The following is a 14,959-nucleotide window of genomic DNA, read 5'->3' as shown; positions in this document are numbered from 1 at the left end:
CGGGGGGTGGAGTGGGGAGGGGTGGCGACGACCCTTGTAATCCGGCCAGGCACGCGTGTCACGCCTCACGTCACAGGACGGCGCGTGACGTCAGTGGCAGTGCAGGGTTGCCAGCTAGCTCCGAACCTGGCATCGTGGTCTGGTCACTTGTGTTAATTGTATAAAAATTATTTTTTGTATTGGTAAAATGAATATTTTAATTCTGAGCCTTTTTCTTGTGTGTTTACAAACCTTCCAAATTAAACTCAGCTTTTTCAAGTCTGATTCCTTTTGCTCGATGCCTCACGAGAGGGAATATTACAAGGGTAATGGTAATTGAAATTTTTTTTTTTTAGAATTTTTCACTTTTTGCCATTTTGGGTAATCCTTGCTGAGAGATGGGGGAAGGTGGAGGTACTCACGTCCTCGCTGCGCTGCTCTCGTCGCGCCGGTCCGGCTGCCGGCGACCAGGGGTTGCTCGACCAGATGCTGCTGTGGCCGTCACGGCCGCCCAGCAAGGACATCGGGTCAGGGGGGTCGGTGGTGGCGACCGCGGGCGAGCAGAACGGGTCCCACAGCGAGGCCGGCCACGACTCTGCAAGCAAGAGGCACGCCTTACTGCCTGCCCTCGCTCCTCTGAAGCTATCCAGCCTCATGTCTGTAGTCAGTGAGCATGTGATGTACAGGCGGCGGGGGGCTTTGACCGCTACGATCGCACATCCCACCTTGCCTCAGTGAATTTCACCTTGCGGTTGGTACACCTCCAACTGGTATTTTGTCTAATAATTATTATTTTATTGGTATTTACACTCCAGATACATATACTTTGGTATGTTGTATTTTTCTTGTAATTATTTAGACTTGCTAAAAATTTAGAACTGTGCTTATTTGTAATTTAAAGTATTAGTGTTTTTAGTTATAAAATATTTTTTACAAGATTTTCTAGTATTTAATTTAGTGTTTGGTGTGCCATCCAATGTGGTGTCTTAGGCAAGCATACCGGTGTGTTTTATTAGACGCGCGAGTGATGCGCGGAGACGTGAAGTGGAGTCATCACTGCGCGGCGCATAAGGACTTCATTGTAAGATCCAAGTGTGAACACACACCCGAGAGTGGGGCGCGCGATGTATGCTGTGGACTGGACTTCTAGTGGAGCTTCTACAGGACCACAAGAGTCCGATCACCTGGACACTGGCTGCGTCTCCGCGCCGGATAAAGTAAGATCAGTCCAGCATTTGTTTGTTTGCCGGAACAGACCACTGGTTTCTATTTTGCAAGGAAAAAGTGTGTTTCCAGTTTGCTAGCGCCGAGACTCGGAACTAACTTAATTCAACAGCTTGCATAAACTTTCATATAAATTGGAACTCACATTTTTGGCAAAACATTTTTGTACGCTTTCTCCACAACACAGTTTGTGGCTAGCAGTGCGAGGAATTGCGCGCTCAGTGCAAATGAGCCTCGCGCAACAAACTGGGTGCGTGCCACGGCTGTGCGGACTACTGCGTGTCTGAAGTGGGAAGAAGGTGGGCGTGATGCAGTAACAGGATCCTCACACTAGGTGTGCTGCACAAATACGCTTTCACAAAATAAAACTTTGGAACTAAATTTTTTTTTACAAGATTGCAGTTACAGCTTTGAACAGTACTAGATTTTCCTCCTGGACCTGTTGGTGTCAAACCAGCAAGTTCACAATCGTTTCAAGTAGATACGTTTGACATTTTCTTGTTTACGAGTTGTCCTGAGACGCAAATTGTACAGACATAAATACACGTAGATCGGTGGCACACTCAAATCAAAGAACATTTGAATAGACTAAAACTTTAGTTGTTAAGTCAATTTAATTATTTTATAGATTTCGTCAAATGTATACTCTTAAACTAAAGTATTGCCATAATTAAAAATATAATTCAATATAATACAGTAAGAAGTCATGTTGCACTTATTTTTTCTGAAGGATTGACTTTGTCCTCTGTTACATTTTCCCCAATCTACTCTGCAGTTTGCTACATTTATTTATGTTTAGTAATTTTGAATTTTGACTGTTAGTTAACGTCATTTTGAAGGTTGGAAGGGGGAGGGGCTACAACCTGGCCAAGAAATTTTCCTCTCCGTTTTACCCTTTATATTGTGTTCTCCTCCCCTCTGGTGCAACCTGTATGATGATTCACACTCTATAAATTTAATTTTTATTGAAAATACACACATGTATGAAGGTTGCTATGTACCGGCTCTATCACATTTTGTTGTAAAAATATAAAAACTCGGGTGGAGATTGCCGTTGATGCGTGGAATGACTTAGACTGTTGTTGACCCAAGCTCTCTGTCTCGGGCGACCGGATAGAGCCGGCGGATAGAGCTAACTTCAGCTCAGTCTTTTGCTGCCTGTCTGACTTGTGAACATTAAGAAACTCTATATTTTTTTTAATGGCATTTAATTGCGTTAATTCCAGAGTGAAAAACACCAACATATTTTTGCATACTGTACAAAAAGCCGAAAACGTATCCTTACCAGCTCTTAGCCACAATTTCCATTCCTCCTCTTCCAACCAAATGTCTTGAAAATGACACTTAACCTGGCATTTGTATCGCTGATTAAACACTACAAAATACCAGCTGTATGTGTGCTGAAGACGTCTATCATAAGTTGTTGAACAATTTAATTTTCACACGCAAACACACAATGAAAATACAAAACATAATAAAAAACGTTGAAAACACGGTTTCGTAAACACATGTCTTTAAAACTGCTACATATTACCGGTACACGTGCTACTTTTTATCTGTAACTTGTCACGCAGAAAAGTCAATTCTGCAATAATTTACTTATTGTTCGCTTCTACTGAGTACACAAATATTGCAGTTAACCACACAGCCTTGCACCGCCATTTTGTCGACATAACGCTTCACTACCCATCATGCCACGCAGAACGAGACATATTTGAAATTTACATTCTTTGATTATGGTATTTGTTTGCATTCAAGTTTCAAGTAGGTTAGTTTTCTTAGAGAAGTTGAAAAAAAGAATGAAATTTTTTTATATAAAATGAAGCTGTAACGTATGATAAAAGAGAACGCCTCTGTGTTTCTGACAATTACCCACAGGTGTGGATTGAAAATTATTTCTCACACTGTAATGAGAACCCCCCCCCCCCCTCCCCCCCCCAAGGTGAAAATATTGGCACTTTTGAACGACTTCTCCGTGTCCATGAGTTCAATTTGTAACTTCCGTGACCGGTAGACACCCTGTTACCACGGAAACCCACAGAGGTATACCAATGTAGTAAACACACATTCTAGTTAATATTGATATGTCGTCTACCACAATTAATGAAGCAAAATAAAGTTGTTTACACTCTGGAATTTCTTATCCAAATATCAAAATCCAGAACACGATGTTACCTTCCAGGCTGGCCGGGTAAAGCAAACCAGGATAGCAACAAAATCATGATACACTTGAAAAGTTTATGATGTTAACATACAATATAGTCAAAGATTATTTTGCAGGTTCGTCTTTTCACCAAAGTTAGTGTAATGTAAATTATTTGGTAAGTTTCCGAGAATATCTAAATTTCAGGCTGTAATATATTTTTTTAGTTATAAATTATTAAACTAATTGAAGTATACGTTGACTAAATTATCTGATTCAAACATAAATTGTGCTAAATTGTATATACGTATAAAATATAATGGTAAACAAAGAAAATGTTGAGATAAATGTATTAACAAAACCTTTTGTGATCTATTCAAATTAATTATATAATTTCCTACAGTTGGAAGTTACAAACGTCATAAACAACTGTATAATTATTGTGATGAACACAGTTCACTTAGCCACCACTAGAATGCACTTCAGAGATTGTTCGGACATCCGGCAGATGACAGTAAAGTTGCACGTTTTAATCTGGGAACATGGAAAAAGCACTGACTTACCAGTCTTCCTCTTACACAGTCTTTGGGGGAGACAGTGCAGGTATGTGCCAATGTGTTTGGTTTTCCCAACCACGCACTAACTTGAGGCGTCAAAAATAACTTCCTGGTGACAGTGTGTCGTGAAATTATCTGAAGTCACAGTTACAGATCTCTGGCACGAGGAAACTGTTTTGTAACGAAAGTGAAGCACCTGTAAAAATGTTGGTCCGTCCTGCTTCGTCACGAGACGCCGGCTCTTCCCACGCCAGCCGTCCATCGCCGGCACTCTGCAAACAATACCCATTCACACGAGAGGTTGTACGACAGCATGCTTCACACGACACACATGGTGGGCTCGTGGTGAGAGGACGCTAGTGAAGAGACCGTGTGTACCTGCAGGGGGTCCTGGAAGGTCGCCAGGCTAATTCTTGGTGCTGGCTCCTGTTGGAGGAAGTGCGGTGGAGCTGGGGTCTCGTTCATGAAGCTCTCCCAGTGGCCCTTTGGCGACGCTATCTTGGAACCAATGGGTCCTACACATTACACCAAACACAGTTTTAGCCTCTTTGATGTGTGAAATGTTCTTATTGTTAATATTTTTATATTTTAGAGCTTTTTCATACAATTTTATTTATAATACTGAAAATAACGAAAAAAACATAAAAAAAAAAATTTTTTTTTTAAATATCTTTAATGATTATAATAAGAGTTAGATGAACGCAAGTTCAAAAATATTACAGTTTTTCATTATATTATCATCATGGTAATAATCAAGTGTGTAATTCCTTTCAGGTTTCTGCCAGTTATATTTATGGGTACTTAAATAAACAAATAGCATTATGTTTTGTCGTATGTCTATGTTTAATCATGAAAAAAATTATTGACAATATTTGGGTGTCAGCTGCAACACAGCCGAGGTGGGCGGAAGGTGACTGTCTGGCTGACGAGGAGCAGCCGGCCAGCGAGAGTGGCTCGGCCAGCGAGAGTGGCTCGGCCAGCGAGAGTGGCTCGGCCAGCGAGAGTGGCTCGGCCAGCGAGAGTGGCTCGGCCAGAGAGAGTGGCTCGGCCAGCGAGAGTGGCTCGGCCAGCGAGAGTGGCTCGGCCAGCGAGAGTGGCTCGGCCAGCGAGAGTGGCTCGGCCAGCGAGAGTGGCTCGGCCAGCGAGAGTGGCTCGGCCAGCGAGAGTGGCTCGGCCAGCGAGAGTGGCTCAGCCAGCGACACCCACGAGTGCCGGACTACCCAGGAGAGGAGCACAGACCATGCCAAGGAACCAGCATATGCTTCAGGTGAGTTAAAGTTTTATAACCTGCGTTGTCGGCGGGGTGACCTATTGTGACAATATAGCTTTGCCAGTAATAATCACTCTTGAAAGTGTGTAATGCTAGAACGGATTTAGCACTGAGGCTGAGTAGTAATTAAAGAATATTACGTTGGTACTAACTCCTACGGTTTTTATGGGCAAAAATATAGTTTATCCTTGATGATATTGTGTTACCACCAGTCTCTGTAAACACACGCTGGTGTCGATACCAGCCTCGCACTAACACACTCTTGTGTCACCACCAGCCGGGTAAATTGTGCTGTAAACTGTAAAAGAAACTACAGCGATGAATAGAATGGAAAAATAACACACTTTCATGAAAAAACGCTGCTTTCCTCATTGTGATTGGCCTTCTACCAGTGACGTCAACACTAAAAGCAACGTTGCTACACTTCCATAGACTTTTCGTCAACTTGACAATGTTGATTCTGTTAGCCGCTATAGAAGTTTCAAGAATAGACATTTAGCTGTCTGTCAGAATGAAAGTTATGGATCATTCCGCCAATGGAATTATTCCGACAGCATCAAGAAAGGCCCCTGTGAAGACCAGGAGACTTACTGAGCCAAGTAACCTAAGTAAAACTAAAATCAAAAATGTCTTTTTAAAGTGCAGTAAAATATCATTTTATAGTACTGTTAAATTTTTTTAGCACTATTTTATATTCTCACAGTAGTTAAAGTACACATTTATGATTTAAATTCACAATCTGGTACTGGTATTATGCAACAGGTAATCATTGGGGTCGGTATAATAGATCATAAAAAAATGGGTGCGTGTACTTAGGTACGCGCGTCAGAAGTTATACTTCTTTGGCATCATTAAAAAATAGTTTTTAATTGCATGCAAATAATTCTCCATGGTAGCGTTAAACGTTTAACGCAACCTTGTTGTAAGTCGCATTAGAAGTATAACTTTCAACAATCGTAAAAAATTGGTTGTCTGTAAAGTCAGTTTATGGACGATAGTTTACCCGACGTCATAACAGAACATTGATGAAATGATTGCATACTTTTATGAATAAAATTGAATAATTTATATTTTAATAATAAAAGATTAAATACTTGATATTATACTAGTAATCAGATTTTTAAAATGCAAGAATAATTAACCTTTATTGCTGAAATTGTTGTTGTAATAAGCAATGACAACCACATTAACTTTTCACTTCACTTTATAAACAGTCGACGAAACAGTTCACGTGTAGATTACCTGTAATTAATTTTAATAATTTTAAAAACTGGCGTTTAGCTATAAAGTTTAAATATAATTATGAACAAGTTTTCATATAAATAAACTGTAATCAAATATCTATCATCAATTATATGAATCACCATAATTTTTTTAGTCAATTGTAATATAACCTATTATTACTGCACTCGCAGACAGCGTAACGGAACAATGAGCATAACGGGACACAGCGTAATGGAACAATGAGCGTAACGGGACACAGCGTAACAGAATAATGAGCGTAACGGGACACAGCGTAACGGAACAATTTGCATAATGGGACACTTTTTCGTGCGTGCAGCCGGCGTTCATCGATTTATTAGACGTTGTCACGTCAGAAATTAAAGAGATACAGTATTTTTGAAAATATGAGTTATTTTAGTAGTGACATTTAGAATGCTAACCCTTTTCTGTCTAGCCTTATGAACTGTGCTGTAAGTGTGAGTCAACCAGAGAGTTTTGCAGTTGAAGCCAAAGAGCCCCGACTGCACTGGCTGCGGAGGTGCGGAGGTGCAGTTACCGAGGGAAGAGGCACTGCAGTCCAGCGACACGGTCTCGGGCGGAGACGGGCGAGGGGCCACCACGCTGGAGTACGAGGGGCTGGCGTTGCTGAACGACGCCTTCACGTCCGCCCAGGAGCTGGGAGCGCGGGACTGCGGCACGCTCCGGCTCTCCGCGCCCGCTGTGAACACTGCAGCACGCACTTCTGCCACCACGCTGCACCACGAGGCCTTGCAACGTTCTCCTCAGGAGCCCGTCCAGTGGCCGGGAACTAGGGGTGTGCGGGAAAGGAAATTTAGCCTCGGGAAAATTTCAGGAGGGAAAATCAAATTTCACTCGGGAAATCGGGAAAAATTGGGAAAAAAAATCATAAGCTATATAGGATGCCAGTAGGTATATTTTTGGAGTGTTTTTACCACAACAGCGCCATTAGAAAACAGACTTAGTATAATGCTCTGTTTCCATGTAAGGAAAACCAGTTCTCCCACATGTTTCCGGCAGATGAAAAAACCCTTTCACATGCAGTTTCGGTCACTGGTATTAGTTACTAAAGCAATCTCTTTATTTTTCCTTTTATTGTAGGCCAAACGGGTCGCTGTCACAAATATAATTTTTTTCCCGAAAATACCGGGAAAAATGTTACGCATTCCCTCCTGGCGGGAAAAAAAGCAATGCCCTCCCGAAACTTTTCCCGAAATTCGGGATCCCGCACACCACTACCAGAAACGCATGTCCAGTAGGTGGCAAGGCACATCCAGCCTGTGGCCAAGAGGTATAATTTTTTTATACTCTGCAAATATTTTAAACAGCTCATTTGAAATGTCAGTCATATAGACCCGGCATCTCTGAACCACGAGGCCAATCATGACCTGACTACAGACTTGTCGATGCATCATCACTCATCAAAAAGGACACACTCTCAGAAAAAAAAACCCACACACACAATAGATACTCTCTCATCAAAAAGGACACACAATTGGACACTCAGAAAAAAACCCACACATATCTAGCCACCGACTACCTTGCCAACCAACTTGAGGTGTTAGAAATTTTGTTTTCTGAAATTCAGCTCTATCAGGACGATAAATTTGGTTTGACCTGCCAGGAGGTTACACTGGCTGTTCAGGAACACATTTGGTACCCACCATCTTTTAGCACGATGCAATTACTACAGGACTACACCTGTTAATACTTGTGACAAACCTTAGCAGCCACTTACATGATTTGGAAACACATATAAAAAATGTGTTAAACATTTGATAGAGATCCCACATAAGTAGCTTTCAGCTAGTAACACTTAAACCATAACTTTACACACACACATAAATAGTGAGGCAATACATTTCTATTTCCATTATATAAACAAAGGTGCTCTCTCTGACACTTCATTCAGAAAATTATAAAAAAAAAAAAAAAAAAGAAAGAAAGAAAATACCTATTATTTCATCCATATATTCCTGAAGAAAATTAATTTCTTGTATTTGGCAGATATTAAATATACAGAGTGAAATAGCTTGAATAGGCTTTATGTATTATGAATACACAAACAATTTAGGTAGTGCAAAACATTCAAATTTCTTGAACAACTACATGACTTAAACAAACAGGATACTAGCTAGAATAAATCCTTGAAATTATGTTCTTATTCAGCAGCATGTTTAGTATTATTTTCCGAGAATTCTGTTGCAAACTCAAGTAAACTTAAAAAAATATTAACAAGGTTATTTCTTCTGGTTTAATGTCAGATTTTTTACTTAACAACAAATTAATTTATATCATAAGTTAAAAAAATATGAATGCAAAATGTAAACAAACATAAGGTAAGCCAAAGTTACACAACATAAAAAAAAAAAAAAACAATTGATTTAAAATACAAAAACAAAATAATTTTAAACTCAAAAAATGACAGACACAATAATATTATGTTATAACCAGTTTGGTTGGAGGATCTTTAAAATCTAATTCTCTTGGTTATAAAACTATTCAGCACATTACTTCAAGAGACAGACATGCTCAGCAACGGCCAAGGCTGGCTACTCACCGGTGGTCGCTGCTGGCTTGTCAGAGGACCTGTGCTTCAAAAGGTTCTTGCAGCGTTCGCGCCCGAGATTGCGTGACTTCAGCTTGTAAGGCAGCTCCAGGCTAGTCGGGGCCTGGCGCGGTTCCCCGGGGACCTTGGCGGGGGCCTTGCAGCCGGGCTTCCAGCGAAGCATCTTGGGGTCCTCCTGCGAGCCCTCGTTCTCCTCGTCTTCGTCGCAGTCGCCCTCGTAGTCCGCGCACTTGTCCTCTGGCTTGGGCTCGGCAGGACTCTGCTTGCAGTCGCAGTCAGGCACCTCCTGCAACGCAGCGCAACACATCCTTGGTCCAGGGCAACCAACTGCTCTCAGCAAACTCCCCACTCACCTGTGAGAGCATGGCGACTATACACTTGTGGCCAGTTGCACAATAACAGTTCAGACATGATATTGTAATTTGTATTTAATACACACACACATCTTTGTTTGTATTTTCCTTTGATTCCTTTGATCTGTCTTTTTATTTGTTAGTTGTAGTTGTTAACTTGTATGTCGTGCACAACTATTAGACTCACCTTGATTGTTGTGCATATAAAAATGTATGTATAAACAAAATTAAAAATAAATTACTTTCCAGATTCAATGAAAGCATTTTAGTAAAAAAAAAAAACTTTTCATATTACCCACAGCTTCATTTTGTATTAACATTTAAATACCAGTCACAATTAAAATTCAAAAGAGGAGGCTGCGACTTCATGTGCTGCAATCTCGCGGCAATCGCATAAACCATTTGCTAGCCCTGTCACAATCAATTGTAGCAAACTTCATATCGTTCCAGCCCACCAATAGAAATGCACCTAACATTTCTTCGAGACACTGCTGCTGCCTGTTGCAGCAGATTAGAAAATGTTTGAACTATTAGTTCACGCGAACGAAGTTCGTGTGGTCCCAGTATGGGTTGGCACAACATTTAGAGGAACGATCCATAGATAGAGACATGCAAAATTCGCGGATTCATTCGGTGATAGGCTAGAATTCAAACACATACACCTCTTGGATAATTTTGCTATTGGTTTACTGTTCATCTGGACGAATCTCAACCAGTTATAAACCCTCAGCCAAAGGAGGATCGAATCACAGGCAAACCAGCCGAGACGACTTACAAGTCGGCAGCCAATGTACTTGCGTTATTTGCCCGAGTGTACAGGGGCATGTGCAGTCTATCCTGAAGGACATCGAAACCGCGAATTTTGCAGGTCTCTAGCCACGGATCATTCTTGGGGCTAAGATCATGGGATCGTGGATCGAAGAGAAAGAACGGTGCAACCGGCCATTAGCAAACCGTAAAACACAACACATTCACGAGAGCACTTGACCAAAGGCCCGCGACCATTTGCACTCGGAAAACACGACACTTTTCGAGAGCACTCGGCCAGGCGACCAGACAGCAACTCACGCGTGAAACCACTGGCTGAAATGTTGCCCAAAATGCATATAATTGTAATGATTCGATAGTCAACGTAGCTGCTTCGGCAACGAACTCTGGCGGCAAGTGCGGGAACTAATTCAGCGAGAACACACGAGTGTGTCCATTGATCGAGGTTTGACGTTACACATCTCCGGCAGCACTGAGAGACTCGCTCACTTCTTTTTTTTTCCTTATAAGTTTCCCTCCGTAGGTTAAAACAATATCGAGTGTTTGCTACATCTACTTTAGAGTAGAATGGAAAGGGAAGATCGTTGGATCGTGGAACGAAGAGAAAGAATGGTTGCAACTGGCCATTGGCAAACAGCACAATCGCGAGAGCACGTCACCACAGGCCCGCGACCACGTGCGCACCTTGTCGGCCTCGTCGTTGTTGGAGCTCTCGGCGGAGGCGGAGGCGGAGGCGGTGGCGGGCGGCCCCCTGCCCTTGGAGGGGCCGGCGCCGCGCCGGCCGGGCCGCCGGCGGGCGCGGGAGGCCAGCCTGCGCAGGTCCAGCACGCGGCCCGGGCGCCGGCCCCCCGCCCCCTCCAGCACGCGCCCCGCCTCCAGGCAGGCGGCCGCCGCCACGCACAGCAGCAGCAGCCCCCCCAGGCCGACCGCGCAGTGGTGGAGCAGCGGCTCCCAGGCGGGGCGGCCCAGCGCGGCCGAGCACGGCGCCAGCAGCGAGGGGGGCAGCGTGGCCACCAGCGGGAACACCACCTGGCCCAGGCTGGTGGCCAGCTGCAGGGAGCGCTGCACGCGCGCCAGCGTGAAGTCGGGCGTGAACGCCACCTCCACCCGCCTGGTGCCGTTGGGCGGCAGCTCGAACCCCCCGCAGTTCAGCACGCGGAAGCCGTAGCCCTCGCACGCCAGCCCGCTGACGCTGAAGCCGCTCACGAAGACGGGCAGCTCGCCGTGGTTGCGCGCCGTGAACGAGCGCTTCACCGACAGGTTCCGGGTCCCGCCCGTCCCCTTCCCCTCCCCTGCAACACCACAACCGCCGCCAGGCTTTGTGATCGGAATGTGAGGCACAGTATTTTAAAGTTGCGCTACACATCTGAACTACAAATCAACACTATCAACAGTATAACTAGAAACTAGTGATGTGCGAGTCTCGGCATCATCGAGAACGAGTCGAGACAGAAATTTTCTCGATCTCATCTCGAGATAATTTTTTTGGCTCGGAATTTTCGAGAATTTTGTAAAAAAGAAATAGGTTAGGTAATATAATATATTGAGGCAGCATTTTGCGTTGCGTGTTGAAATAATTAACATATCTTCAACGTAACGTAGATCAAATAAAATAAAATATACTTGTTACGATAGTATACACGATAAATTATTAAAAAGTTAAAAACGAACAACTTCCGTTCACAAGCCACTACATGAAACGGTAAACATAAACAATGAATTGTGCTGTGGTTATCACATTAAATTACAGAAGAAAATGATTATTTTCCGTTAATAAAACCAACATTAAAGTAAAAAATAAATCATTTTTGGTATCAATATCAAGTATCAACGTAAAACGGTACGGTAAAAAATAAAAATATAAACATGACTGCAGAATTCTTCCGCGATTGCATTTTGTTTTATGGCCTTAGGTTATACACACGGCCAGCAGTATATAACAAGCAACATGATGTTTAAATTGCGGTCCGTATCGATAGTGACATATCGATAGTGGTGAATGTTCAGACTTTTATGATTAAGTACCGTCCATGGCTCAAGGAAACTGTATAGACTATGGAGTCAATAACGTATGTTTACATACGACAGTAGGCAAATAAACTGTTGAGTGTAAAGGTAAAGTTGTAATTGCAATTGCAATTGTGGATACTTGATAAAATTATTGAATAATTATGTATGTTTGTCAGATTATTGAGTTTTACTTTTTTGGATCATATTATCCTGTTAACTAAAGTACAGATTTCTCGATCTCGACTCGATTCTCGAGAATTTTTAAATTGCTTTCTCGATCTCGTCTCGAATTCAAAAAAGTCTTTCTCGCACATGCCTACTAGAAACCAAAGTATGTATCTGGAAAGAACACAAGTGTTCCACACTGTCTGAACACAAATAAAAGAATATCGCCTGTTAAACTAGTGACTTCTTAAACCCCCAAAACTAATGCCACATTACACAAAGTGATAACACCACAATCAAATGTTTAAACTTCGACCTGAAATAAAGTTAAATTGTGTGTTGGTCAAATACTTTGTGAATGAACTGAGTTAAAAGATATTATAATTCCTATGGTAATCTTGTAATTCTCACAATGGTGCCGTAAAACCAAAAAAATTAAAAATCTTTGCAAATTATTTTCTAGACTAAACTATTATTACAGTTGCTTTAAAATAAAGAGTGAGTATATGTACTGCAATTTTAACCTATTTGGAATTATAGTCAACACTGTTTGAAACTATCTATGAATTTTCAAATATTGTCTACCATGATGACATTGTACCATACAAAACATTCCCTCTTTCACAAACACAGTTAATAGTAGTACGTTTCGATCTGAACTCCAACTTCTTATTATCTAATCATAGCACAGCGGATTCATAGGTCAGGGCAAAGAAAATAACCATAATTACGAAACACATGAAGCATTTACCTAATCCTTAAATTTTTTTTACCTCACAGCATACAATATTTGTGCTATTTCCAATTCTTCGCAATTATAAATATTGAATTTGTCACAAGATGTTTTCAATACAAAAAACAAAATAATTTTTTTTCTCAATATGCAACCTCTGAACCCAATTGTAATTTTAGGGGCCTTTAGCAAATATATTTGAGAATACAAATGCAACTAACTTCTATTTGATTATAATGCAAAAATAAAAAGATATAAATTGATTAATGTCTGACTGAGAGCACTCTCAGTTCATATTACAGGTACGTTTTTTAGTCTTAAAAATTATTTAATCACATTACCGTTGGCTTTAACCGCAAGAGCAAAGATTAGACTTGAAATAAGCAGCAATATAGAAGACGCACCGGTGCAGTCGTGCAGATGCTTGTCCGCCAACTGGAACAGCAACGGCACGTCCGAGGCCGGGCTGCGGTTGCCGAACTTGAAGAGGGGCACGCCGGCCGTCCCCGCCAGCCGCACGACTTCCAGCACCGTCAGGTTGTTCCTGCAGCGCCGCACACACCCCAACACTGTCGTTCCGTCCGCACACCACCCCGCCAGCTCCACTCTTTTAGACTCACTAACACACCAGTTCCACACTGTATAGTTGCTTATAGCCATGTTGCACATTCCTCGCTCCAGTTTTAAATAACGCATAAACTCGGACAACGTACCACAGTTAGGGTCCTGGAAAAGTCGACATCACGATGAACTCAAAGAATAACGCGAATTGTGATGTTTCGAAGTTTAAACACAATGTTCTAATTTCTTCCGTCCTTTTCACGAATTTATGCACAAACAAATGATACGTTTCCAACAGAGCTGGTGTTTTGTACCTCTTTCTCCCCACACCACGAGCCATCACTGTATCGCCACATGCCAGGCCAAGCTGAAACAGCTTAGTTGAAAAACAAAATGAATATTTTATGATTATTTTTATTAATGTTTCTTTTATTATGCATAGGTACTTCAAATATTTCATTTGTGTTTTGATAGTGAATATTATTAATTTGGGTTATATTTTGTTTAGAACTAAATGTAATGTTTTATTATTGTTTTCTTTATCATTTACAATCAACAGGTGTATAAATTAGGTTTTATCAAAATTTTAAGGCATATTCTTGGTATAAAGACTGTATGGAACTTTCGAGAACATTCTAAAAGGTTCTGAAAGACACAGGCGCGACAAATTGTCGCCTGCAGGTTATTTATCACGCCTCAAGTTAGTGCGTTGCTGGAAAAACCCAGCATGTGGATTGTTACTGCGCAGTAATAAACAGGAACTTTCGCTGGGCGCAGTCTTGCCAGGCAATCAGGGCGAGTCTTGAGGTAATGTGATGTGTCTTTCCAGACTAAGAGAGAAATACTCTGTATTGTGATTGGTCGGTTGACCCACGGGGTTGCCTCCCTTTGTTTTGTCTTTGTAAAAGGAAGGTAACTGCGTGGTGCCAACCAGATGCCGCGCGAATGTCGCGACGTGAGGCCGTGGCAGCTCGTTTAAAATTAAACTAAAGATGTAACTTACAAACTTAATTTTTTCAAATGTTTTAATTGTAATTTGTTATTATTCTGGGTTGCGTTGCTGGGCCAACCTGGAATGTAACAGTCATTGAAAGGTAACTATTGCCTACTGTCTTGTTTCAAGACATGTCAACCCATCTGTCTACAGATGCCTCTTTGTGCGACCGACGCGGCAAGAAGTCTTCAAGATCATCGCAGGCAGATCTGCCTCCCGATAGTTACAAGTCCTTTTAACAGTTGGCACCGTAGGGGAAGCTATGAGTGGGTACCAGGGGGAGCCAGATTCTGTGATTCTTGTAGGGTTCAATAAACGCCCTTGCACCGCATACTGTCGTGACCAATCAATTATCGACTGAAAATTAGTGCATGCTCTGGCAGGGGTAACA

The 14,959-nt window shown here is 41.9% G+C and overlaps 1 protein-coding gene across 1 annotated transcript in view; it reads right to left on the bottom strand.

The window, feature by feature from the left end:
* Positions 1-14,959, bottom strand: part of LOC134540932 (transmembrane protein 131) — a 56,209-nt gene that overhangs the window by 1,236 nt on the left and 40,014 nt on the right. Inside the window, exons 20-26 of the mRNA XM_063384012.1 lie at positions 13,418-13,557; positions 10,790-11,397; positions 8,976-9,270; positions 6,954-7,124; positions 4,282-4,418; positions 4,100-4,175; positions 402-574 (exon numbers count right to left, since the gene is read on the bottom strand). Of these exons, the coding sequence (XP_063240082.1) occupies positions 402-574; positions 4,100-4,175; positions 4,282-4,418; positions 6,954-7,124; positions 8,976-9,270; positions 10,790-11,397; positions 13,418-13,557 (1,600 nt within the window). The remainder of the gene's footprint in view (positions 1-401; positions 575-4,099; positions 4,176-4,281; positions 4,419-6,953; positions 7,125-8,975; positions 9,271-10,789; positions 11,398-13,417; positions 13,558-14,959) is intronic.

The sequence above is a fragment of the Bacillus rossius genome, chromosome 17, assembly GCF_032445375.1.
Source record: "Bacillus rossius redtenbacheri isolate Brsri chromosome 17, Brsri_v3, whole genome shotgun sequence".
Lineage (NCBI taxonomy): Eukaryota > Metazoa > Arthropoda > Insecta > Phasmatodea > Bacillidae > Bacillus > Bacillus rossius.
The sequence above is the reverse complement of the archived record's forward strand: the minus strand, read 5'-3'. Positions and strand labels throughout refer to the sequence as shown.